We start from the raw sequence: 27,914 nt of genomic DNA on the forward strand, positions 1-27,914 counted from the left end.
CATCTGTGCCGAGAAAAAAAGATCATGGTTTCTCTGCACCCTTTGACCTGTCAATGGGGTTGTTATTACCCATCATTCCGTGTGGAGGTGAATGTGCCCCAAAGGCGGCCCAGGAGTCCGGTGCGCAGGCGCACTGTTGGGCTGTATCTGGAGCATGCGCAGTGTCACTTTGCTGCCAAACTATATACGGGTACTCGCACACCTTAAGAAACTAACCCAGAGTCTAGTGAGAAGGTCGAGAGCTTTCATCACTCTGGAGAAATGACACTGAAGAAAGCGATCATGAAGGGAGCTGATGGTCTGGTCAATGACTGGGTCACTGCCTTGCCTCTAATAATAGTCTTTATTGTCACAAGTAGGCTTACATTAACACTGCAATGAAGTTACTGTGAAAATCCCCTAGTTGCCACATTCCGGCGCCTGTTCGGATACACAAAGGGAGAATTCAGAATGCCCAAATTACTTAGTAGCACGTCTTTCGGGACTTGTCGGAGGAAACCCACGCAGACACAGGATGAACGTGCAGATTCCGCACAGACAGTGACCCAAGCCGGGAATCGAACCTAGGACCCTGGTGTTGTGAAGCAACAGTGTTAACCACTGTGCTACCGTGTCACGTGCCTTAAAGACCCTTCACTCCGCTCACAAGATCATTTCAGGTCATAACAGATCGGCCAATCCAGATTGTGCATTCCACCGGGATCCCACTAACCATTACTACTCGACTGACTCATGACCAGTTTCCCCAGAACCTCCAACAAACCTTAGCATCCTCCCTTGCTACAGGCAGTGGAGAAGATGAGTGCAACCGATCTCAATCTCAAGGGACAACCATTAAATGTTCAATGTTGAACATTGTTAAGAGGGGTCGATCTGGGGGACTTGGATTAATTGGGAAGGTCCATATGATGTTCCAGATAGTTTGGAAGAAATATATCTTATATTAGCTCATCGGAATGAGGGAAGGAAACACAATTACCAGACTTCGCCGATCTCGCTCGCAGCTGGGATTCTGCGGTCCCGCTGAGAGTGAATGGCGTTTTGGCTGGCACGCCAAATTCTCCATTCTCACTTGCAACAGGACGACAGCGGGCGAGAGGGGAGAATCCTGGGCAATAGTTACCATGGAGATCAGTGTGAACGGCACAAAATGAAACAGTGAGGTAACTAGCTGGAGAACAAACGCTGTGTTAGACTTTATCCAACAGGGACAAAATGTGGATGGTCATCGTGCTCCTGGATTGTGTACAAGCTGATGTTCTGTCACTGCCACATGACCCTCCCCCAGGTTGTCCAGGGAGGGGCCCTTTCAGAAGTTCAGTGCAGACACAATGGGTGGAATGGCCTCCTTGTGCACTGTAGGGATTCTATAGATCCTATGGACATGGAGCAGGTTGTCTCTCCCCAATGTGAAGGTGTGTCAGTACTTTGTGTCTGATTTTAAATGTCTTCTCACATTGCAAACAGTTAAACGGTCTCTTTTCAGTGTGAACAAGTTGATGTTCAATGAGGCAGGATGACTGAGCGAATGAATCCCTGCCCACACACAGGCTAAGGTTTGGAATGCACTGCCTCAGTGTCTTGGAGGCAGGTTCAGTTGAGAGCAGTCAAAAGGGAATTATACTGTTATCTGAAAAGGAAGAACGGGTCGGGGTGCAAGGAGAAAGCAGGAGAATGGTACAAGGTGAACTGCTCATTCAGAGAGCCAGGGCAGACTCAATGGGCCAAATAGTCTCCTTCTAGATTAAAAAAATCTGTGAGATACTTAAACACGGAGAAAGCTAGAAAAAAAAACTCAGGCCGAAATCATAGGTGATTCAAATCCGTTTATTAAGAACCAACTGTTTAAATACATGTGCTAAATAGGCAGAAAAGACAAACCCCACAAGAGGTGAGAACAGTTTACTGCTCCCAGATTGGACAAATGGTGGGAGAAGCAGGGGGAATGCTGATCTCCAGGGCTGGAGGTGACAGTCTCCTCAGAATGGTTAGTAGTCCCAGATCAGGGGGATGTTGACCTCCATTGCCGGAGGCGGTGCTTTCCTCGGAATGGTTTGCTGATCCCGGAACAGTCAAACCAGATAATGAAACCGGTCTCCATGCCTGGATGTGGCAGTTTCTTCTTTTCTCAGTCTTCTTGAGTGAGCCAAAACACATAATCGATAGAGTCACTACAGTACAGAAGGAGGCCATTCAACCCATCGAGTCTTCAATGACCCTACTAAGTGTACCTACCGAGGCCCACACCCCCGCCCCATCCTTGTGACCCACCTAACCTGCACTTTGGACACTAAGGGGCAATTTTAGCACAGCCAATCCACCTAATCTGCAGGCGTGGCACTACTGCCTCACAGCTCCAGGGACACAGGTTCAATTCCAGACCTGGGTGGCTGTCTGTGTGGAGTTTGCACTTTCTGGTTTTCCTCCAGGTGCTCTGGATTCCTCCCAGTCCGAAGATGTGTAGGTTAGGTGGATTGGACATGCTAAATTGCCCCTTATGTGTCCAGGTATATGCCTCAGGATTCACCTGAGGAAGGAGCAGTGCTCCAAAAGCTAGTGATTCAAAACAAACCTGTTGGACTTCAACCTGGTGTTGTAAGACTTCTTACTGTGGTCACCCCAGTCAAACGCTGGCATCTCCACATCACAGGTTTATGCACTTAGGTGGGGTTATGGGGTTACGAGAATAGGTTTGGGGAGTGGGCCGAGGTATGGTGCTTTCAGAGGGCTGCTGCAGACTCAATGGGCCGAATGGCCTCCTTCTGCACTGCATGAATTCTATGCAATTTTATCTTTTGATCACTTTGATAAGTTCTTTCTTATCTGAAGACTTTTTCCTCTCAAAAGCCCGTTCGTTACTTTATTTCGGGGATTTATTTTCTTTTCAATCACTTATTCAATCGTCCATTAGTCAGGAACAGATATTCAAGGGAACCCCTCCTATTCCTATCGGAAATCTCTAAAGTCAGTGAGTGGCTCATCTTTTGCTCGGACATCAGTTTAATATTTAACCAGACAGTTGCTTTACATATAAGCCTGAGATTTCACCCCCTCCCCAGGCATCAAGTTTGTCTTATCTCAGTTTCTATGCTAGAGACATGGCCTTGGCAGATATAACAAATTTACACTGTCCTATGAGTGCGCAGATGTGATCTGTGTGATGCACGTAACATACAGAAATGCAGGGCGGACCTGCACTGGAGAACAGGACCCAGACATACTGAGCTGCTCGGAAGACAGAACAACATTCAGTGATTCATGTGGTCAGAGGAACGAGACAACCTTGTGAATCACCAAGATACAGACACATACTCCACAGGAAACTGATTTTAAAACAATCAGGTGGCCTGTGTCTATCAACCCAGGAAGCTTTCTTTTATAATATAATAATCTTTACTGTCACAATTAGGCTTACATTAACACTGCAATGAAGTTACTGTGAAAAGCTCCCAGTCGCTACACTCCGGAGCCTGTCCGGGTCACAGAGGGAGAATTCAGAATGTCCAATTCACCTAACAGCACGTCTTTCGGGACTTGTGGGAGGAAACCGGAGCACCCGGAGGAAACCCACGCAGACACGGGGAGAAAGTGCATAAGAGAGAGAGCTATTCCTATAATATTAAAACAGCTCCTTAAAAATTTACAAGATTATTACAGATCTCCCAACCTTGCACAGGAAATAGCCTTCGATTTTCCACAACTGATTTCTGACTAACACATTCTATTTCTAAGCTATGAGCTTGTTTTCCTAATTTCTTGATTGCATCCCGTCAATAACATACTAAAGCAACCAGAATTATCCAAATCGGCAACACAGGTCCTTGAGCGGCCACCAACAATGAACGTAAACACCTTTCCAGTAAAATGTGAAAACTATCGACTTGGATACATCCTCGCCACCTACAGACCATCCCACATGGTCCCAAATTATCGACATGGTGGAAATACATCCGGTTCAAACCGAAGTTCATGCACGGACTTTAAACATTCTCCAGCGTTCTGTTCACCTGCATCCACCTTGTGGATATTTTTTAAATCCAGATTCTGGATCCTTCTTTAACTGTACTCCCTCTGATGGATACCAGTGCGTTTAATTCCATCCTGATTGTTTTAAAATCAGTTTCTCTGTGGAGTATGTATCAGTATCTTGATGACTCACAAGGCAGTATCATTCCGCTGACCACATGAACCACTCAATGTTGTTCTGTTTTCCGAGCAGCTCAGTGTGTCTGGGATCTGTTCCCCAGTGCAGGTTCGCCCTGCATTTCTGCATGTTAAGTGCAGCACACAAGTCACATCTGTGCACTCATAGGGCAGCTCGGTGGCGCAGTGGTTAGCACTGCTGCCTCACGGCGCCGAGGTCCTGGGTTCGATCCTGGCCCTGGGTCACTGTCCGTGGAGTTTGCACATTCTCCCCGTGTCTGCGTGGGTCTCACCCCCACAACCCAAAAAGATGTGTAGGGTAGGTGAATTGGCCATGCTAAATTGCCCCTTAATTGGAAAAAAAAAATTGGGTACTCTAAATTTATATAAAAAACATCTGCACACTCACTCTGGCATGGCAATAGCATTTTACACTTATACAGCCCACACATTAGTTAATTTTACCAAAGATCAGGGGAGTGGGTGGCGGTGTAGCCTGTCTCCTCCTGCATGTTGCAACATCTCAGGTCGTGGCCAGACTGCAAATGCAGTTTAACAAAATAGTTCAGAGGCAAAAAACACAAATATCTCCAAGAGAGGGCTATTTACTAGTGCTATGTACACCAGAACATAAATGGGTGCCAATCATTTTAAACAATTAATTATTTAATGGAATGTAGCCGAGGAAGCCACGTAGCCGTGGAATGGAGAAAGAAAACCTGTCAGAGGGCAGGCAGGAGTCAAGCACATTACCGTAGTATTTGGACAGTAGATTCATCCATGAACCACATGCAAATTCTTCTAGATTCAATTAATCAAATTACACCAACCCCCAAACGTGGGATTTGAATCCATGTCCCCCGTATATTAGACTGGGCCTCCTGATTACTGATCCAGTTCCAGCACCACTAAAAGCACCATCCTCCCTCCCCGCCCCCTCTCCTGCATAGATTGACAGATTCCATGAACTATACTCGGGCTGGTGGGGTGATTTCTTTCCCCCCCCTTTTCAGTGGGGCATCCCGTGAATTGTCTTCCTATCTCATTCTTGAGCCCTGGAGAAACTTTATTGTCCAAATCAATATCTCAGAATAATATGTCTGCAGAGCAGAGACAGAGGGCTTTTCAATCAGTTTGGAGATAACTCCCATAATTTCCCCTTCTCAAGTACTTTGAAAGGTAACAAATGGGATGCATCCTAATTTACAAGGCAAATTCTTCCATTCAAATTGGCACTGTCTGTCAGTGGAAAGGGTTCACTTCTCTGCTTGTGTACAAAAGGTTGGAGTAAACATTTCCGATGTGCACAATTGAGCCAAATTGCCATGACTTTATTTTCAGACGGAAGAGGGACAGAACACCATTTTAAACTTGGTTTATCCTCTACTTTTTTTGCATTTTTCTCAGCTTTGCCCAAACACGATTGGTTTTTGGGGTTTTTTTTTCTTTCTTTAGGCATCTTTCCAAATGACTGGAATAAAACTGAAGAGAAATAAAACTTTAAATTTCTCGGATCAACAAAAGCTTCGACCTTCTTCGATGGAATCAAACCTTTCACTGCCTTTTCCAATTGTACCAGTAAATTGTGATTCACATTGAAAGGTTTATTTTCACTCAGTAATTAGAACATTTCACTTTTATCAGCATAGAAGCTGGCAGCATTTTAGATTAAATCCCAATTGTTCAATTCTCTTGCAGCTGGTGTGTGGAGAAGATCATGTTCACTGTAGACCGGTCAGCACAGAAATGGCACTGTGCTTTTGGATACACTTAGTATGCAAGTCGATGAATCTTTTAAATATGTCCTTAGTGAAGGTCTTCCCAGTGATGCTAAGGAGCGAGAAGTCCCTGTAGTTTTGCAATCTCCGCTGTTTTTGTATATTGTGATTCTTGCATTGCACATGCCCTATGGAGCTGATCCTATCTCCTGAGATTGAAGGAGGAGGTTGTTGAGTACTTGTGCAGTCGATGGGACTCTCCGTGCCCGAGTTCAGCTGGAACTCCAGCCTTGCCGAGTGTCTTTCTGCTTGCTCAGCAACCAATGGCCTTTTCCAGCTCAATTGATGAGGGTTCCTCGTCCAACTCAACCATAAGAGGAAGCTGCAGGAGAGTCGGACAGAGACTGGGGGATGCCCTTCTCACAGGAGTACAGCTGGCATCGGGCGGGGATAAGAAGAATGGGGGACCTGTTCATTGACGGGACATTTGCGAGCCTAGGGGCACTGGAGGAGAAATTTGAGTTACCCCCGGGAAATGCATTTAGATATATGCAGGTGAGGGCTTTTGTGAGGCGACAGGTGAGGGAATTTCCGTTGCTCCCGGCACAAGAAGTTCAAGATAGCGTGATCTCGGGGGTATGGGTCGGGGAGAGCAAGGTGTCGGAAATATACCAAGAGATGAAAGAAGAGGGGGAAGCGCCAGTAGAAGAATTGAAAGGTAAATGGGAGGAGGAGCTGGGGGAAGAGATTGAGGAAGGGCTATGGGCTGATGCCCTGGGTAGGGTTAATACCTCCTCCTCGTATGCCAGGCTCAGTCTGATACAATTTAAGGTGGTTCACAGAGTGCATTTGACAAGGGCGAGGCTGAGTAGGTTCTTTGGGGTAGAGGATAGATGTGAAAGATGTTCAGGGAGCCCGGCGAACCATGTCCATATGTTTTGGTCATGCCCGGCACTGGAGGGGTTCTGGAGAGGTGTGGCGGGAGTAATATCTCAGGTGGTGAAAGTCCGGGTCAAGCCAAGCTGGGGGCTAGCAATATTTGGAGTAGTGGATGAGCCGGGAGTGCAGGAGGCGAAAGAGGCTGGAATTCTGGCCTTTGCATTCCTGTAGCCCGGCGAAGGGTCTTGCTATTGTGGAAGGAGGCGAAGCCCCCTAGCCTGGAGGCCTGGATTAACGACATGGCGGGGTTCATAAAATTGGAGAGAATTAAGTTTGCTTTGAGAGGGTCTGCACAGGGGTTTTACAGGCGGTGGCAACCGTTCCTAGAATATCTCGCGGAGCATTAGAAGAAGGTCGGTCAGCAGCAGTAGCAACCCTGGGGGTGGTGTGGGGGGGGGGGTAACGAGAGATTGTTTGAGGGGATGGACGAGCGGGAGATAGCATGGAGGGTGGGGGGAAACGGTACGTGCGGCCAAGAGCCATTGTATAAAGCTATGTAAATATACCATCTTGCCATGGATATATCTTGCTCAGGGAGATTTTGCGTTATTTTGTTACGGTGGGGGAGGGGGGGGGGTGTTACTGTTTGTAAGGGGAAAACATTGTGTTGTTAAAAAACCTTAATAAAAAATATTTTTTTAAAAAAAGGAGCTCACAGCTCAGTCGTGTTCAACCCAGCGAGGATATCGGTTTATATCTGCCGGTGAGAGCTTCATCTGCCGATTTCAGAGGTGGGGGGGCAACTTTGGTGATGGTCGGACCAAGGGATCTCTTGATCCCATCATACACAGCATGTAGATTTCACAAGCAGTTTGGATTTCTTGATGTAAGCTGCTGCACTGTTTACTTGCACAAACTCTCCCTGTCCTTTACACAACTGCCTTGGCTACTTTTACATGATGCAGTGTTCCAGCTGTTGGGTTGATGTTGTACATCAGGTCAGCTTTGCTTTTTGCTTCAATGACAGATGTCATCTCTGCTGAGTGGGTCTCAAACCAGTCTTTGTTGTGGGTTCCACCTTTACCAAATGTTGCTGCTGCTGTGTCAGAAATAATTCAACTCAGTGACTTCCAAACTTCATCAATAACAATGTTGATTGTTGAAGCTTTTATTGATACATCTAAAATATTCCAACGTTTTGTTTCATGTCCCTTGATAATTTAATTCCACAAGAGATTCTTCCGCTGTGAAGAATGCAAAAGTCGGGAAGAATTGACAGCAAGGATTAATCAGCACCTTCTAATTGGAGATATTAATAAATAGATCCTTTTAGACACTGAATTGTAGAAATTGCCCCAAAGGTCAATATAGGATTCAAATATAACTTCATAATTTTATTATAAACAAGTTCCTGCTGAGAGTTTTTGAATTTTATTTTTTATAAATTTAGAATACCCAATTCATTTTTTCCAATTAAGGGGCAATTTAGCGTGGCCAATCCACCTAGCCTGCACATCTTTGGGTTGTGGGGGCGAAACCCACGCAAACACGGGGAGAATGTGCAAACTCCACACGGACAGTGACCCAGAGCCGGGATCGAACCTGGGACCTCGGCGCCGTGAGGCAGCAGCGCTAACCACTGCGCCACCGTGCTGCCCGAGAGTTCTTGAATTAAGGGGAAAGATTGGGACACTGTAGCCTCGAAAATCAGTGATCTCCTCAGAATACTAAACTCCAGCCAGTTATAGGGATTACCATCAGCAGGAACATGCCGACTGTGGTCAGACTCTGTCAATCCGAAACGGGATTAACAGTCCAACCTCTGGAATCACTGGTGGACTCGCTGGTGTTTTAGCAGGTGTCCTGACTGAATGAATTTCTTGCCACATACGGAGCAGATGAACGGCCTCTCCCCAGCATGAACCCGCTGGTGTGTCAGCAAGTGTCCTGACTGAATGAATCCCTTTCCACAGACAGAGCAGGTGAATGGCCTCTCCCCAGTATGAATGCGCTGGTGTAAGTGCAAGTTGCCAGACTGAGTGAATCCCTTCCCACACACAGAGCAGGTGAATGGCTTCTCCCCGGTGTGAGTGCGTTTATGTAACAGCAGGCCGGCAGAATGAGTGAATCCCTTCCCACACACAGAGCAGGTGAACGATCTCTCCCCACTGTGAATGCGCTTATGCGCAGTGAGATTGGATGACTGCCTGAAACTCTTCCCGCAAGAAGTGCAGGTGAATGGCTTCTTCTCAGTATGAATTCGCTGGTGCTGCAGGAGAATGGATGCATTGGTGAATCCCTTCCCACACTCAGAGCAGGTGAACGGCCTCTCCCCAGTGTGAACTCGCTTGTGTACATCGAGGTCAGCTGGACGCTTAAACCTCTTTCCACAGGAAGTGCAGTTGAACGGTCTCTCCTCAGTGTGAATTCTCTGGTGTGTCAGCAGGTGGGATGACTGAATGAATCCCTTCCCACACTCAGAGCAGGTGAACGGCCTCTCTCCGGTGTGAACTCGCTGGTGTGCTGTGAGGTCGACCGAACGCTTAAACCTCTTTCCACAGCAAGTGCAGCTGAACGGTGACTCCCCAGTGTGAAGTCGTCGGTGTGCAGTGAGGGTGCCCGACTGCCGGAAACTCTTTCCACAAGAAATGCAGATGAAGGGCTTCTCCTCGGTGTGAATTCGTCGGTGTGATCGAAGGCTAGCTAAATGAGTGAATCCCTCACCACACACAGAGCAGGTGAAGGGCCTTTCCCCAGTGTGAAGTCGCTGGTGTGCAGTGAGGGTTGAAGACTGCCTGAATCTCTTTCCACAGGAAGTACAGCTGAACGGCTTCTCCTCAGTGTGAATCCGCTGGTGCGCAGTTAGGGTGAATGACTGATTAAATCCCTTCCCACATACAGAGCAGGTGAATGGCCTCTCTCCAGTGTGACTGCGTCGATGGTTTTCCAGTTGCGATGGATAATTGAATCCTTTACCACAGTCCCCACATTTCCACGGTTTCTTCACATTGCCGGTATCCATGCGTCTCCCCAGGATGATCAGTTAAAGCCTCAACCTCACGCAGACTACGTGTACGGGTTCTTCCAACTGCAAACGCGGTGTGCTTTTTCAAGCTGTCCAACAAGTTAAAGTTCTTTACACTGTCAGGGCACTGCTATTATCTCTCTCGGTGTGTGGGTGTGACTCTGTGTTTCTCCAGTCACATGGATGTTTGAAATGTTCTCCCACAGACAGATCAGACAAACATTTTTCCTTCCACACTCAAAAGTCGATGAAATCCCCGTCCCGGTGAATCAAGTGGCCCTGGGCGATCTTGATGTGACAATCCTCAACCAACAATATCCTGCAAAAAGAGTTTACAAAATAATCAATTTACAAATCCAGGGTAGAAACTCTGAACAGACAATTCTAATTTCTCTGGGACATTTTTTCCCTCTCTATTTCTCCCAAAGCTGTAAATCCCCGTCCCACGCACTCTCCCTCCTCCCTGGGCTGAAATGCAAACCCATCTCACCACCTGCACCATCTCTTTCCTCCACTCCCAGTTTTCTCCCTCCCTCTCCTCTGCCTGGGTTCAGTTCTCCAGCTCCTGTCTGCAGACTGACAATAAAACCAATGGGTCTTATTGGGGGTTTGGGGCCTCCAGCGGGTGTTTGTGAATCCTCCCCGCCCACCTGCCAGGGTTTCCTTCCTTGCCAGAGATCAGAGTCCTCATTGATTTGAGTGCAAAGTGTAAGCTCTTATTTCTTGTCCCCCTCCCCCATCCTCTGATGTGAACCATCCTCCAGTGTCTGAAGCAGGATGGTGCCCGTTAACCTGGGCCTGTTCCCGGGAGGGAGGGAGAAGCCCCGCAGCTGCAAACCAGGAGCTACCAATTGTGAAGGGTTTGCGGATCCACAAAGTGTTTCCAAATCCTCCCACCGCCGCCTCGCGCTGACTCCGCTTCTCCGGGACAAACAAGGGCCCAGGCCACCAATCACAGTGCGCATGCTCAACACACTAACTGCGCATGCGCACTGGACTCCGCGGGTAGAGACCGCAATGCGCATGCTCCACATCACAATACCCAGGGCGTGATTGACGGCAGCTCTGACCAACCAGAAGAGGGGACGGGTCTGGAGGACCGAGCGGGAACAGCTGGTCCTCCAACCAATCGGAGAGAATGAGGGGCGGGGCTGACCCCCGGCTCACCCTCATTGGCTGAAACTCTGCATCATTTTGAAAGCTGATTTGTCTCAAACCCCAGGAGAAAACTGGACCTTTCTGTTTGTGGCTTTAAACAGATTAAACCCTGTGGGTGAGGAACAAACATTTCAACATTTGTTACTGACCTAGAACTACAGGACCCAGTGCAGAGTTTTAGTTTTAAAATGCCTTTCCCATTTTTATGCTCCATTCCCTTTGAAATAAAGGACATTTGCCCTCCCTATGATCTGCTGTAATTGCAAACTAGATTTTTGTGAGTTATGCGCGAGAACTCCCAAGTCCCTCTGTGCTGCAGCTTTCTGCAGTCTTTCTCTGTTTAAATGATATTCAACTCCTTTATTCTTTTGACCAAAGTAATAACTTTGCATTTTTCTACATTATTTCCCAGCTACCAAATTTTTGCCCACTCACTGAACCTTGTTTTAAAAATTTTTTTGATAAATTTAGAGTACTCAATTATTTTCTTTTCCAATTAAGGGCAATTTAGCGTGGCCAATCCACCAACCTTTGGGTTGTGGGGGTGAGTCCCACGCAGACACAGGGAGAATGTGAAAACTACACAAGGACAGTGATCTAGAGCTGGGATCAAACGCGGGTCCTCAGCGCTGTGAGGCTTCAGTGCTAACCACTGCGCCACCATGCCGTCCACCCACTCACCTAACCTGTCTATATTCCTCATTGTGTCATCCTCACCATTTGCCTTCCCATCTGTTTATGTGCCATCCACAATCTTAGCAATAATACACTCACTTTCCACGTCCAAGTCATTGATATATATTGTAAATAATTGTGGCCCCATAAGGATCTCTGTGACACCCCACTAGTTACAGGTTGCCATCCTGAAAATGTCTCTTATCCCAACTCTCTGTCTTCGATTAGTTAGCCAATCCTCTATCCATGTTGATACTCTACCCCAACACCATGGGCTCTTATCTTATTAAGTAGCCTTTTGTGCAGTATCTTGGTTTCTCTTCATGAAGCCATGCTGACTCTGCTTGATTATATTTTCTATTTCTAAATGCCCTGTCCTTTATAATGGACTCAAACATTTTCCCAATGACAGATATTACGCTAACTGGCCCATAGTTACCTGGGACGCGATCTACCGGCCACTTTGCGCCCAAAAGGCAGTACGGCGCGGCCGGTAAATGCCAGGAAATCCCTCTTCTGGGATCTACCCAGCTCACCATGCCTCCCAAGATCCAACACGCTCTCGTTGTGGTCTGAATTGTGCGCGGGATCACTGTTTTGCAAATTGCATATTAGAGTGAGATACCTTGTCTGACTTTAATACACTCCCAAATGCTCTCCCCGATCTACACAAGGCATTGGGATCTAACCCCCTTGCCTCGGAGATCTCGGGCGAGCGGCGTTCAGTGCTGGTCTCCACAAACTGGGACCAGATGGAACGGCACTTGTGGGGGTCTTCACGGGGATCAGAGACCTCCAGGTGCTTGTTCTCTGTGCAGTGTGGCACCCTGACTCTGCTGGTGCCAGCTGGGCACCCTATCACACCAGCATGGTACCCTGATACTGTCAGCCTGACACTGCCAATGTGCCCAGGTGGCACTGCCAGCTGTCAGGCACTACCAGGGTGCATTTTTCCTGTGCAGGGGATTGGGCCCGGAGGTGCCGTGCAGGGGGTGGGAGATACAAGGACTCCCTTATAGGTGGGTTGGGGCTTTGGGGGAGTTCAGTGGGTGAGTTCCGGCGAGCGGAGCTCCTCAGTGCAGGAAACGGAACTAAGTGCAACCTCATCGAGGAGTTCCTTGTTGAGGACCCGAATATAACCAGAGTCCCGGTAGGTAGCATGATGTTTCTTGGCGCTGCGAGTGCCAGGAGACATCTGGCTAAATGCGCTGTTACAGGATTCAGTTCTCATTCAGTTAGATTGTGCCCCTAGGTTTTATCTCCTCCCTTTTGGAATAAGGATGTTGCCCTGGCAGTTTTCCAATCCTCTGGGACATTTCCAGAATTTAAGGATTTTGGAACCTTACTACCAGTGCATCCATTATCTCTGTAGCTATGTCTTTTATTATCTGAGGATGCATCAGATCCAGAGATATATCTGCCTTTAGTTTGATTATTTTCCCTAGTGCGTTTTCTCTAGTGATAGTTATTGTATTTATGTCCTTCTCCTTCTGTCCTTTGATCATGTCATATTTTTATTTGTGTCTTCTACCGTGAAGACTAAGGCAAAGTACATGTTTAACTTCTCTGCCATTTCTTGGATCCCCATCATTAGTTCCACAGTCTCATTCTCTAAGGGGCCTATATTCACTTTGGCCTCTCTCTTCCTTTTTATATATTTAAATAAGCTCTTACTGATTCAGAACGATTCACTAAGATTCAGAAAGAATGTTCCCGATGTTGGGGATGCCCAGAACTAGGGGTCATGGTTTGAGGATAAGGGATAAACCTTTTAGGACGGAGGTGAGGATCAAGAGATAGGGGGTGAGCGAGGGAAGGCAGGATCAACGTTTTAAACTTGATGCCAAAAGAGAAAATGCTGGAAAATCTCAGCAGGTCTGGCAGCATCTGTAGGGAAAGAAAAGAGCTAACGTTTCGAGTCCGGATAACCCTTTGTCAAATTTCCCTACACAGACTGCCAGACCTGCTGAGATTTTCCAGCATTTTCTCTTTTAGTTTCAGATTCCAGCATCCGCATAATTTGCTTTTTAGTTATTGATCTTGATGATCAACCATGATCCGAATGAATGGTGGAACAGTCTTGAAGGGCCGAATGGCCTCCTCCTGCTCCCATTTTCTCTGTGTTTCATTCTGCAGGACAACCCTTGCGCAGGCGCAGTGCCCAACAGTGACGACATGGATGATCCCCGCCCCTGACCGAGGCAGTCAGGCGAATTGAATAGGGCAAAATTGATGATCCTGCAGAGCTTGTGGCTAAGTTTCATATACATCAGATGTCGGCCTAAAACCCCGAAAAGAACCCCTGGTTTGCACCGACCATTCGCAGCTGATCTCGGCGACTCGCGGGTTCGCGGTCGCCATCTTTGATAGGGGCGATGTGCAGCAAGGCGCAATCGCCATCTTTGATAGGGGCGATGTGGAGCAGGACGCACTCCCATTTTGATCGGAGCGATGTGCAACAAGGCGCAGTCGCCATCTTTGATCGGGGCGGCAGCAAGGCGAAGTCGCCATCTTTGATAGGGGCGATGCGCAGCGGGGCGCATGCGTGGTCGTTCTGAGGCCTGGAGAGAGATAGACATTTCTTGTCCTGCACTGAGAGGGATAGTTTCTGAAACTCCTTTACTGGAGAGGGAGGGGGAGAGAAGGGTTTAGAAGGGGAGGATTTACAGACAGGAATTTCAAATTAAATAGCATTTCAAGATCTGATAGAGTCACTGAATTCTTCAGGACCTGAGCTTTTGGATGTGGAAGGTAAATATTTTCAACTTCACTTTTGCATTGACACACTGGGCATCTTCATTGAGGGTGGGGTTTTGGGTAGCCTCCTCCGCTTATCCATAGAATCCTTGGAGACCTCACAGTGCAGAAGGAGGCCATTCGGCCCATCATGTCTGAACTGACCCTCCGAAAGAGCACCCTACCCAGGCCCACATCCCGGCCCCATCCCCGCAACCCGGTAACCCCATCGAACCTAGGCATCTCTGGACACGAAGGGGCAATTTATCATGACCAATCCACCTAACCTGAATATGTTCAGGGTGGCACGGTGGCACAGTCATTAGCGCTGCTGCCTCACAACTCCAGGGTCCCGTGTTCAATTCCAGCCTCGGGTGAATGTGTGGAGTTTGCCCTTCCTGTGTCTGTGTGGGTTTCCTCCGGGTGCTCCGGTTTCCTCCCACAGTCCAAAGATGTGCAGGTTGAGTGCATTGGCCGTGATAAATTGACCCTTAGTGTCAAAAAGGTTAGGTGGGGTTACTGGGTTGCGGGGATAGGGTGGAGGTTTGGGCTTAAATAGGGTGCTCTTTCCAAGGGCTGGTGTTGACTCGATTCTGTCTGTGACTGTTGGAGGAAACTGGAGCATCCGGAGGAAATCCATACAGACACGGGAAGAACGTGAAAGCCACATGGGTGGTCACCCAAGGCCGGAATCGAATCTAAGTCCCTGGCGCTGTGAACAGCTTAGTCGCTTAATTGTTCGTCACCATGTACCACTCGGTGTGGCAGGACTGCAGAGCTCAGATCTGACCTATTGATTGCAGGATCACTTAGCTCTCTCTGTCTGTCGGTCACAGGCCCTTTCTGCCATAAGAACTAGGAGCAGGAATAGGCCATCTGGCCCCTCGAGCCAGCTCCGCCATTCAATGAGATCATGGCTGATCTTTTGTGGACTCAGCTCCACTTTCCAGCCCGAACACCATAACCCTTAATCCCTTTATTCTTCAAAAAACTATCTATCTTTATCTTAAAAACATTTAATGAAGGAGCCTCTACTGCTTCACTGGGTAAGGAATTCCATAGATTCACAATCCTTTGGGTGAAGACGTTCCTCCTAAACTCAGTCCTAAATCTACTTCCCCTTATTTTGAGGCTATGCCCCCTCGTTCTGCTTTCACCCGCCAGTGGAAACAACCTGCCCGCATCTATCCTATCTATTCCCTTCATAATTTTATATGTTTCTATAAGATCCCCCCTCATCCTTCTAAATTCCAACGAGTACAGTCCCAATCTACTCAACCTCTCCTCGTAATCCAACCACTTCAGCTCTGGGATTGACCTAGTGAATCTCCTCTGCACACCCTCCAGTGCCAGTACGTCCTTTCTCAAGTAAGAAGACCAAAACTGAACACAATACTCCAGGTGTGGCCTCACGAACACCTTATACAATTGCAGCATAACCTCCCTAGTCTTAAACTCCATCCCTCTAGCAATGAAGGACAAAATTCCATTTGCCTTCTTAATCACCTGTAAACCAACTTTTTGCGACTCGTGCACCAGCACACCCAGGTCTCTCTGCACAGCAGCATGTTTCAATATTTTATCATTTAAATAATAATCCCTTTTGCTGTTATTCCTACCAAAATGGATAACCACACATTTGTCAACATTGTATTCCATCTGCCAGACCCTAGCCCATTCACTTAGCCTATCCAAATCCCTCTGCAGACTTCCAGTATCCTCTGCACTTTTTGCTTTACCACTCATCTTAGTGTCGTCTGCAAACTTGGACACATTGCCCTTGGTCCCCAACTCCAAATCAGCTATGTAAACTGTGAACAATTGTGGGCCCAACACTGATCCCTGAGGGACACCACTAGCTACTGATTGCCAACCAGAGAAACACCCATTAATCCCCACTCTTTGCTTTCTATTAATTAACCAATCCTCTATCCATGCTACTGCTTTTCCCTTAATGCCATGCATCTTTATCTTATGCAGCAACCTTTTGTGTGGCACCTTGTCAAAGGCTTTCTGGAAATCCAGATATACCACATCCATTGGCTCCCCGTTATCTACCGCACTGGTAATGTCCTCAAAAAATTCCACTAAATTAGTTAGGCACGACCTGCCCTTTATGAACCCATGCTGCGTCTGCCCAACGGGACAATTTCCATCCAGATGCCTCACTATTTCTTCCTTGATGATAGATTCCAGCATCTTCCCTCCTACCAAAGTTAAGCTCACTGGCTTATAATTACCCGCTTTCTGCCTACCTCCTTTTTTAAACAGTGGTGTCACGTTTACTAATTTCCAATCCGCCGGGACCATCCCAGAGTCTAGTGAATTTTGGTAAATTATCACTAGTGCATTTGCAATTTCCCTAGCCATCTCTTTTAGCACTCTGGGATGCATTCCATCAGGGCCAGGAGACTTGTCTACCTTTAGCCCCATTAGCTTGCCCATCACTACCTCCTTAGTGATAACAATCCTCTCAAGGTCCTCACCTGTCATAGCCTCATTTCTATCAGTCACTGGCATGTTATTTGTGTCTTCCACTGTGAAGACCAACCCAAAAAACCTGTTCAGTTCCTCAGCCATTTCCTCACCTCCCATTATTAAATCTCCCTTCTCATCCTCTAAAGGACCAATATTTACCTTAGCCACTCTTTTTTGTTTTATGTATTTGTAGAAACTTTTACTATCTGTTTTTATATTCTGAGCAAGTTTACTCTCAAACTATCTTACTCTTCGTTATAGCTCTTTTAGTAGCTTTCTGTTGCCCCCTAAAGATTTCCCAGTCCTCTAGTCTCCCACTAATCTTTGCCATCGTGTCTTCATCAGATGGGAGCCGTATTTCCTGGTGTTACCTACTCTCCTTATTGAACCGGGGTTGAGGGCAATAATTAAATTGGGGGGGGGGGGGCAGGGGGGCATGGGGTTAGAGATTGTGGTGAAATGGAATTCTGCTGCTGCCGATGGCCCACAGCCTCTCACAGATGTCCAATTTTGAGCTGCTGGATCTGTTCTGAATTTATTTCCTTCAGCACAGTGGCAGTGCACACATCATAATAGAGGGTATCCTTAGTGTGAAGACGGGACTTGGCCTACCTGACATAGAACATAGAAAATACAGCACAGAACAGGCCCTTCGGCCCACGATGTTGTGCCGAACCTTTGTCCTAGATTAATCATAGATTATCATTGAATTTATAGTGCAGAAGGAGGCCATTCGGCCCTTTGAGTCTGCACCAGCTCTTGGAAAGAGCACCCTACCCAAACTCAACACCTCCATACAACACCAAGGGCAATTTTGGACACTATGGGCAATTTATCATGGCCAATCCACCTAACCTGCACATCTTTGGACTGTGGGAGGAAACCGGAGCACCCGGAGGAAACCCACGCAGACACGAGGAGGATGTGCAGACTCCGCACAGACAGTGACCCAAGCCGGAATCAAACCTGGGACCCTGGAGCTGTGAAGCAATTGTGCTATCCACAATGCTACCGTGCTGCCCTTAAGAACAAATAAATCTACACTATATCATTTTACCGTAATCCATGTACCTATCCAATAGCTGCTTGAAGGTCCCTAATGTTTCCGACTCAACTACTTCCACAGGCAGTGCATTCCATGCCCCCACTACTCTCTGGGTAAAGAACCTACCTCTGATATCCCTCCTATATCTTCCACCTTTCACCTTAAATTTATGTCCAATGATATTTTCCTGCACTCCACAGCTTCATTATCAACCAGTACAGAGCCCTGTAGCACCTCACTTCCATTCACAAAAATACACATCAACAGTGAACTTTGCTTCCTTTGAATCAATTTTAGAACCAACTTGTCACTCTCCCTTGGACCTCTCCTCTCCTGACCAGTTTCCCATGTGGGATATTGTCAATGTAGAGAAATGTATCCACTTGTGAGAGAATCCCCAAAACTCTGAGCCATAAATACAAGATACTTACTAACACATCCAAACAGGAGAAATGTGTTTACCCGGAGATTGGTGAGAATGTGGAGCTCGCTGCCAGAGTAGGTGATTGAGGTGAAGCGCTTAGGGGAAACTAGATGATTACACGAGTGAAAAGGGAATGGAAAGATAACCTGAATGGCTGAGAAGAGGCAGATGGAATGGGAGGAGTATAAACAGAGAAACAAACTGACTGGCTGGTTTCTGTGCTCTATATTTTGAGTAATTCAGTGTAAACTCCTTTTGCAGGGGATTAGAATGGGAGGATTTACAAACAGGAGACTCAAACCAAATATCACATCAAAATCTGACGCAGTTACTCGATTCATCAGGATCATGAGGATTCAACAGATTGCCTAACCTGGAGAGACAAGGACAACCGTACCATGGAAAAACCATGGACATGTGGGGACTGTGGGAAGGGATTCAATTATCCGTCTGAGCTGGAAACCCATCAACGCAATCACACCGGAGAGAAACCCTGTAAGTGTGGGGACTGCGGGAAGGGATTCAACTACCCATCCCAGCTGGAGATTCATCGACGCAGCCACACTGGGGAGAGGCCGTTCACCTGCTCCATGTGCAGGAAGGGGTTCACAGAGCTATCCAAGCTCCATATGCACATGCGAGTTCACACCGGGGAGAAGCCATTTTCCTGTTCGGTGTGTAGGAAGGAATTTGCACAATTATCCACCCTGCTGACGCACCGACGTGTTCACACTGACAAGAGACCTTTTCAATGTTCAGAATGTGAGAAGAGTTTTAAAAGCAGAAGTGAGGTGCTGACACACCAGCGAGTTCACACCGGGGAGAGGCCGTTCACCTGCTCTCAGTGTGGGAAGGGATTCACTCAGTCATCCACCCTGCAGAAACACCAGCGAGTTCACACTGGCGAGAGGCCGTTCATCTGCTCCGTGTGTGGGAAGGGATTCACTCAGTCATCCAGTTTGGTGGAGCACCAGAGGGTTCACACCGGGGAGAGGCCATTCACCTGCTCCGAGTGTGGAAAAGGCTTCACCCATTCATCCCACCTGCAGACACACCAGCGCATCCACACCGGGGAGAAGCCGTTCACCTGCTCCGTGTGTGGGAAGGGATTCACCCAAAAATTCAGCCTGCTGGGACACCAGCGACTGCACACCGGAGAGAGGCCATTCATCTGCTCTGTGTGTGGGAAGGGATTCACTCGTTCCTCCAACCTGGTGACACATAAACAAATTCACAGGCGACAGCAGGGGTTGGATACTGCTGTTATCGCTGCTGTTAATCTCACCCAGGACTGAACCATATTCATTCTGACCATTGCGATCTGTTTCTGAAGATTTGAATAAACTCCAGCCCATTTAAAATTGTTGAGATTCTGGATAATTGTCAAATCAGCTTCGTATTAAACACAAAGATAAAAGCAAATTACTGCGGATGCTGGAACCTGAAACAAAAAGAGAAAATACTGGACAATCTCAGCAGAGTTTGTTTCTGCTAATGTTAACAATCCCTCTAAATGGACTGGAGTTTAATATTCTTGATACCTGTGAAAACAAGCAGCTTCACGATCATGTTGATCATTGTTGTTAGATTTTAGTCTTTTCCACCTGAGTGTTTAACATCATCTGCTTGGAGCTCAGAAAGAACAATGTGGGAGGAGGATCACACAGCCTGGACACAGTCCTTCAGGGTCACACTGAGAGGGACAAACGGGTCACGGCGCCGAGAACCCGGGCTCGATCTCGGCCCCGGGTCACTTTTCGTGTGGAGTTTGCACATCCTCCCCGTGTTTGTGTGGGTCTCATCCCCACGACCCAAAGATGTGCAGGGTAGGTGGATTGGCCACGCTGAATTGCCCCTTAATTGGAAAAATAAAAAAAGAAGGGAGAAACGGAATTTTGGTCTTTGTCATCTCTCTTCACTGACAGCAATGTCCCCATGTGGGTTATCATAGATTATCATAGAATTTACAGAGCAGAAGGAGGCCATTCGGCCCATCGAGTCTGCACCGGCTCTTGGAAAGATCACCCTACCCAAGGTCAACACCTCCACCCTATCCCCATTATTCAGTAACCCCACCCAACACTAAGGGCAATTTTGGACACTAAGGGCAATTTATCATGGCCAATCCACCTAACCTACACATCTTTGGACTGTGGGAGGAAACCGGAGCACCCGGAGGAAACCCACGCACACACAGGGAGGATGTGCAGACTCCACACAGACAGTGACCCAAGCCGGAATTGAACCTGGGACCCTGGAGCTGTGAAGCAATTGTGCTATCCACAATGCTACCGTGCTGCCCGCAGGTTAATCCTGAGGTCGGTAAGAAATGTGTCCCAGCCACTCTCTCCCATGACTCAGAGCTCCGAGACAGGGAACAGAAGGCTTCTTTACAACTGTGTTCAGAGTCAGGAAGAACAATGGTGAATGCTGGAAACGTGCTGTCAGATTAGAGATTGGTGTAAAACTGGGATCTGTTCCTCACTGAAAATGAAACTGATGGTTGAAGTTTCCAGTCAGAAAATGACGGTGGTAATTATTCTGCAAAGGTTTAATGTGTTTGCATGACAGCCCTCAATCCACCATTTGAAGATGGAGGGTTAATTTATTTAAAATAAATCTTTTGAAAGTAAATTGATGAAAATCTACATTTAAAATGAGGAGGAGTTTGCAGAAACCTGTGAACTGCTGGTACAAGTCTACAACAGACATTTGATCTTGACGTAAAAGAGAACAATTTCAGCCTTCCCACTTTATAACTAACACCCTCCCATTCCTGGAACCATTCAAAGTATCATCTTGCATCATTGAATTTCATATTTCATAGAATTTACAGTGCAGAAGGAGGCCATTCGGCCCATCGAGTCTGCACCGGCTCTTGGAAAGAGCACCCCACCCAAGGTCAACACCTCCACCTTATCCAAGGAAGATCCAAGGTTTACCAAGGAAGTGGAATCTCTTGTTAAGAGGAAGAAGGAGGCCTATGTGAAGATGAGGTGTGAAGTTTCGGTTGGGGCGATGGATAGTTACAAGGTAGCGAGGAAGGATCTAAAGAGAGAGCTAAGACGAGCAAGGAGGGGACATGAGAAGTATTTGGCAGGAAGGATCAAGGAAAACCCAAAAGCTTTCTATAGGTATGTCAGGAATAAGCGAATGACTAGGGAAAGAGTAGGACCAGTCAAGGACAGGGATGGGAAATTGTGTGTGGAGTCTGAAGAGATAGGCGAGATACTAAATGAATATTTTTCGCCAGTATTCACTCAGGAAAAAGATAATGTTGTGGAGGAGAATGCTGAGCCCCAGGCTAATAGAATAGATGGCATTGAGGTACGTAGGGAAGAGGTGTTGTCAATTCTGGACAGGCTGAAAATAGATAAGTCCCCGGGACCTGATGGGATTTATCCTAGGATTCTCTGGGAGGCCAGGGAAGAGATTGCTGGACCTTTGGCTTTGATTTTTATGTCATCATTGGCTACAGGAATAGTGCCAGAGGACTGGAGGACAGCAAATGTGGTCCCTTTGTTCAAAAAGGGGAGCAGAGACAACCCCGGCAACTATAGACCGGTGAGCCTCACGTCTGTAGTGGGTAAAGTCTTGGAGGGGATTATAAGAGACAAGATTTATAATCATCTAGATATGAATAATATGATCAGGGATAGTCAGCATGGCTTTGTGAAGGGTAGGTCATGCCTCACAAACCTTATTGAGTTCTTTGAGAAGGTGACTGAACAGGTAGACGAGGATAGAGCAGTTGATGTGGTGTATATAGATTTCAGCAAAGCGTTTGATAAGGTTCCCCACGGTAGGCTATTGCAAAAAATACGGAGGCTGGGGATTGAGGGTGATTTAGAGATGTGGATCAGAAATTGGCTAGCTGAAAGAAGACAGAGGGTGGTGGTTGATGGGAAATGTTCAGAATGGAGTACAGTCACAAGTGGAGTACCACAAGGATCTGTTCTGGGGCCGTTGCTGTTTGTCATTTTTATCAATGACCTAGAGGAAGGCGCAGAAGGGTGGGTGAGTAAATTTGCAGACGATACTAAAGTCGGTGGTGTTGTCGATAGTGTGGAAGGATGTAGCAGGTTACAGAGGGATATAGATAAGCTGCAGAGCTGGGCTGAGAGGTGGCAAATGGAGTTTAATGTAGAGAAGTGTGAGGTGATTCACTTTGGAAGGAATAACAGGAATGCGGAATATTTGGCTAATGGTAAAGTTCTTGAAAGTGTGGATGAGCAGAGGGATCTAGCTGTCCATGTACATAGATCCCTGAAAGTTGCCACCCAGGTTGATAGGGTTGTGAAGAAGGCCTATGGAGTGTTGGCCTTTATTGGTAGAGGGATTGAGTTCCGAAGTCGGGAGGTCATGTTGCAGCTGTACAGAACTCTGGTACGGCCGCATTTGGAGTATTGCGTACAGTTCTGGTCACCGCATTATAGGAAGGACGTGGAGGCTTTGGAGCGGGTGCAGAGGAGATTTACCAGGATGTTGCCTGGTATGGAGGGAAAATCTTATGAGGAACGGCTGATGGACTTGAGGTTGTTTTCGTTGGAGAGAAGAAGGTTAAGAGGAGACTTAATAGAGGCATACAAAATGATCAGGGGGTTGGATAGGGTGGACAGTGAGAGCCTTCTCCTGCGGATGGATATGGCTGGCACGAGGGGACATAACTTTAAACTGAGGGGTAATAGATATAGGACAGAGGTCAGAGGTAGGTTCTTTACGCAAAGAGTAGTGAGGCCGTGGAATGCCCTACCTGCTACAGTAGTGAACTCGCCAACATTGAGGGCATTTAAAAGTTTATTGGATAAACATATGGATGATAATGGCATAGTGTAGGTTAGATGGCTTTTGTTTCGGTGCAACATCGTGGGCCGAAGGGCCTGTACTGCGCTGTATTGTTCTATGTTCTATTATCCCCATAACCCAGTAACCCCATCCAACACTAAGGGCAATTTTGGACACTAAGGGCAATTTATCATGGCCAATCCACCAACCTGCACATCTTTGGACTGTGGGAGGAAACCGGAGCAACCGGAGGAAACACGCACACACAGGGAGGACGTGCAGACTCCGCACAGACAGTGACCCAAGCCGGAATCGAACCTGGGACCCTGGAGCTTTGAAGCAATTGTGCTATCCACAATGCTACCGTGCTGCCCAAATTTGTCTATATATGTGTTTGTGGAACCCACCTCGTCATTCACCTGATGAAGGAGCTGCGCTCCGAAAGCTAGTGATTCGAAACAAACCCGTTGGACTTCAACCTGGTGTTGTAAGACTTCTTACTGTGCCCACCCCAGCCCAACGCTGGCATCTCCACATCATGGCTACCATCTTATTTATGAAGCCCAAGATTTCATTTGCTTTACGAACCTCTCTCTTAATGAGTTGTGCCACATTCAAAGTTCGATGCACATGCGCTTCCAGGTCCATGCACACTCTTTACACCGGCCAGCAAGTCTGTATTGTCTGTCGCAATGCTTTCTGCCAAAAATACATCACGTCACACATCTCCATATCAAATTATATCTGCCACTTATTTCCTCATTCTGCCAGACTATATGTCCTAATAAAGGCAATTTGTATTGTCATAGTTACAGCTTGCCACTTGTCCAAATTTGGTATCGTCCACAAACTTTTTAAATGTTTGAAACTTGCTATGGGATCTGCTTCCTCCAGTCACTCATGCAATGTGTTCCAGGTCATCATTCAGAGTCAGCATTGGAATCTTGCCTTTAGTTCTTCACTGCTCCATTAATAAAGCCAAGGAACCCATCAGGTTATCTGCAAAGCAAAACAGTTTGTCATGCCACATTTAAAGATTTGTGTACATCCACTACCAGGTCACTCTGTTTCTGCACTCTGTTTAAAATCGCACCACTTTGGTTATACTGCCTCACCACATTCTTCCTTCCAAAATCCATCATTGACTGTGGATCACTTTGGGATGTTCTGCGGGTGTGAAAGGTTTGAAATGAACACGAGAACTTTCTTCCTGTTTTACAGCCCATTTAAAGTTGTAGATTTTGCTCCAAAGATTACATTGGGAAGTTAACACCCCAGCCCTGGGTCACTGTCCGTGTGGAGTTTGCACATTCTTCCCGTGCCTGTGTGGGTCTCACCCCCACAACCCAAAGATGTGCAGGCTAGGTGGATTGGAAATGCTAAATTGCCCCTTAATTGGAAAAACAAGAATTGGGTACTCTAAATTTTTTTAAAAAGCAGAGCTCAACAACTCTGTCCACAGGGGAGTTCTCCTGGTGCAGTGGGACCTACGTTCGTGATTTAACTCGCACCACCAACTGCTCAATCAGTGTGGTTATGTGCCTGCTTTGGGAGGGGGTTTAGCAAGGTCCCATGACCCATCGGGTCAATCCACAGAGAGGCAATTTCTTGACATTTGAAGTTGACAGTTGGAGTTGACATTTGAAGTTGACATTTGAAGTTGACAGTTGGAGTTGACAGTTGGAGTTGACAGTTGGAGTTGACAGTTGGAGTTGACATTTGAAGTTGACAGTTGGAGTTGACAGTTGGAGTTGACAGTTGGAGTTGACATTTGAAGTTGACATTTGAAGTTGACAGTTGGAGTTGACAGTTGGAGTTGACAGTTGGAGTTGACATTTGAAGTTGACAGTTGGAGTTGACAGTTGGAGTTCGGGGGTCGTGGAGTTCAAAAGCACTCTTAGCTCTGTCATGTACACAGTTGTTTCCCACCCAATAAAATCCTTGTTAATTTATCATAATTTATCGAGTTGGTCGTCTTCACTTTGTAGTGATTACAATCAGTCAGCTGCTGTTTGTGGAATCTTACTTTGCAAAATAATGACAACTTGTATTTATTTCACATTCTGAACATGAAAGAAATGCCCCAGGGTGCTTTACACGAATGTTGTAAAGCCGAATTTGTCACACAAGGTGATGTTAGGGCAGATGGTGGATTCTTGGTCAAAGTTTTAGCAACGGTCTTCAGTCAGGAGAGGGAGGCAGAGAGGTTTAGAGAGAGAATTCCAGAGCTTCAGACCAAGTACTTCCATCAATGGCAGAGCATCTAAAATCCAGGATGTTCAGGGGGCCGGGGATATATGAGTGCAGGGTTCTCGGAGAGCTGTTGAGCTGGAGGGGTTTACAGAGATAGGGATGATGGGTGAGGTCGAGGAGAGATTGTAAATAAAGGATGAGGGTTTTAAAATTGAGGCATTACTTGGTTGAGAGCTAATGTAGGATGTTAGGGGTCCGGACCAGAAGCCCAATTTTGGTTAAGTTCCCGGATGAGTGTTTGCGGTCCAGGCGAGGGGACAGGAGAGGCAATTGGGGGAGCTGCCGTTTAGATTAGTAGGGGGAAGCTTTAGGTACCTAGGCATTCAAGTGGCGCGGGAATGGGACCGGCTGCATAAATTAAATCTGGCCCGGCTAGTAGACCAAATGAAGGACGATTTTCGGAGATGGGACGTGCTCCCGTTGTCATTAGCTGGGAGGGTGCAGACGGTGAAGGTGACAGTCCTTCCAAGATTCATGTTCATGTTTCAATGTCTCCCCGTCTTTATTCCGCGGTCCTTTTTTAAACGTGTCAACAAAGTGATCTCTGGCATTGTTTGGGCGGGCAAGATCCTGCGGGTAAGGAAGGTAATGCTTGAGCGGAGTCGGGGAGAGGGTGGGCTGGCGCTGCCAAATTTTAGTAACTATTACTGGGCAATGAATATAGCCATGATCAGGAAATGAGTGGTGGGGGAGGGGTCGGCATGCAAGGGCACCAGTTTGGGGGTGTTGGTAACTGTGCCTCTGCCATTCCCCCTAGCACGGTACTCCGCCAGTTCCGTGGTGGTGGCGGCCCTGAGAGTCTGGGGGCAATGGAGGAGACGTGGGAGCAGAGGGAGCATCGGACTTGTCCCCAATCTGAAATAATCACCGGTTTGCCCCGGGAAGTATGGATGGGTCCGTTCCGGATGGATGTTCCGGATGTGGCGGAGAGCAGAGATTGAGAGGATGGGGGATATGTTTATCGAGGGGAGCTTTCCGAGTATGAGGGCGCTGGAGGAGAAGTTTGGGTTGGCAAGGGGAAACAAATTCAGGTATCTGCAGGTGCGGGACTTCCTACGTAAACAGATGTCAACCTTCCCGCTCCTACTGCTAAGGGGGATTCAGGACAGGGTAGTTTCCAGAGGGTGGGTAGGAGAAGGGAGCGTCTCGGATATTTACAAGGAACTTATGGGGTCAGAGGAGACACTCTGAAGCGCAAATGGGAGGAGGAGCTGGGAGGAGAGATAGAGGATGGTCTATGGGCGGACGCGTTGAGTAGAGTCAACGCGTCCGCAACATGTGCCAGGCTCAGCCTGATACAATTTAGGGTCGTTCACCGGGCTCACATGACAGTGGCCCGGATGAGCAGATTCTTTGGGGTGGAAGACAGGTGTGCAAAATGTGCTGGAGGACCAGCGAACCATGTCCATATGTTCTGGACATGTCCAAAGCTTACGGGATTTTGGCAGGGGTTTACAGATGTCATGTCCACGGTGTTAAAAACAAGGGTGGCACTGAGGTGGCGATTTTCGGGGTGTCAGAAGACCCGGGAATCCAGGAGGAGAAAGAGGCAGACGTTCTGGCCTTTGCTTACCTGGTAGCCCGGAGACGGATACTATTAGCTTAGAGGGACTCAAAGCTCCCAAAGTCGGAGACCTGGCTATCGGACATAGCTTACTCTGGAGAAAATCAAGTTCGCCTTGAGAGGGTCATTGTTAGGGTTCGCCCGGAGGTGGCAACCGTTCGTCGACTTCTTCGCGGAAAATTAATTGTCAGTAGAAGGGGGGGGTTAATAAAGGTGGGACCTGTAAGGGAGGGAGACAGCTTTTGCACTCTGTTTATAGTTTCATGTACATTGTTTATTCTGTTGTTATAATACCAAAAATATCTCAATAAAATGTTTATTTTTAAAAAAATCCCGGATGAGAACCCAACTATTTGCATTTCGTAAAATTGAGGAAATGTTACTGCACCACAGGAGTGCTAACTGACCAGTAGACAGCTTTAATATTAAAACAAACTTTACTTTGAGCACAGAATTAGCAGCAACGAAATAGCTTTACAGTTAACCAATACAGCATCTCTTTCTTAAATTTTGGCAATTAAGGGGCAACTTTTAAAAAATTCACTTACGGGATGTGGGGCATCGCTGATTAGGCCAACATTTATTGCCCATCCCTAGTTGCCCTTCAGAAGGTGGTGGTGAGTTGCCTTCTTGAACCCGCTGCAGTCCTCGAGGTGTAGGTACACCCACTGTGCTGTTAGGGAGGAATTTCCAGGATGTTGCCCCAGCAACAGTGAAGGAACAGCCGATATATTTTCAAGTCAGGGTGGTGAGTGACTTGGAGGGGAACCTCCAGAGGATGGGTTCCCAGGTCTCTGCTGCTCTTGTCCTTCTAAATGGTCGTGATCGTGGGTTTGGAAGGTGTTGACTAAGGAACCTTGGTGAGTTACTGCAGTGCATCTTGTAGATGGTACACACGCTGCCACTGTGCTGGAGTGTTCGAATGTTTATGGAATGGGGAGCAATCAAGCGGGCTGCTTTGTTATATAATCATAGAATTTACAGTGCAGAAGGAGGCCTTTGAGTCTGCACCGGCTCTTGGAAAGAGCACC

General features: G+C 47.2%; 2 protein-coding genes across 2 annotated transcripts in view; one reads left to right on the forward strand and one right to left on the reverse strand.

The window, feature by feature from the left end:
- Nucleotides 1-1,811: 1,811 nt before the first annotated feature.
- Nucleotides 1,812-27,914, reverse strand: part of LOC140417920 (uncharacterized) — a 365,440-nt gene continuing 339,337 nt past the window's right edge. Inside the window, exon 5 of the mRNA XM_072501352.1 lies at nucleotides 1,812-9,783. Within this exon, the coding sequence (XP_072357453.1) occupies nucleotides 8,569-9,783 (1,215 nt within the window). The 3' untranslated portion in view covers nucleotides 1,812-8,568. The remainder of the gene's footprint in view (nucleotides 9,784-27,914) is intronic.
- LOC140419800 (uncharacterized) lies at nucleotides 13,825-22,139 on the forward strand. Its single transcript, XM_072503808.1, has 2 exons — nucleotides 13,825-14,349; nucleotides 18,543-22,139. Exon 2 carries the CDS (start codon nucleotides 18,680-18,682, stop codon nucleotides 19,574-19,576), a length of 897 nt encoding a protein of 298 aa, XP_072359909.1. The 5' UTR covers nucleotides 13,825-14,349; nucleotides 18,543-18,679; the 3' UTR covers nucleotides 19,577-22,139.

Source organism: Scyliorhinus torazame, chromosome 5, assembly GCF_047496885.1.
Source record: "Scyliorhinus torazame isolate Kashiwa2021f chromosome 5, sScyTor2.1, whole genome shotgun sequence".
Classification (NCBI taxonomy): Eukaryota; Metazoa; Chordata; class Chondrichthyes; order Carcharhiniformes; family Scyliorhinidae; genus Scyliorhinus; species Scyliorhinus torazame.

Excerpts from the sequence above, each read along its gene's own strand:
- LOC140419800 (XM_072503808.1), top strand. The coding sequence starts at position 18,680 with ATGGAAAAACCATGGACATGTGGGGACTGTGGGAAGGGATTCAATTAT.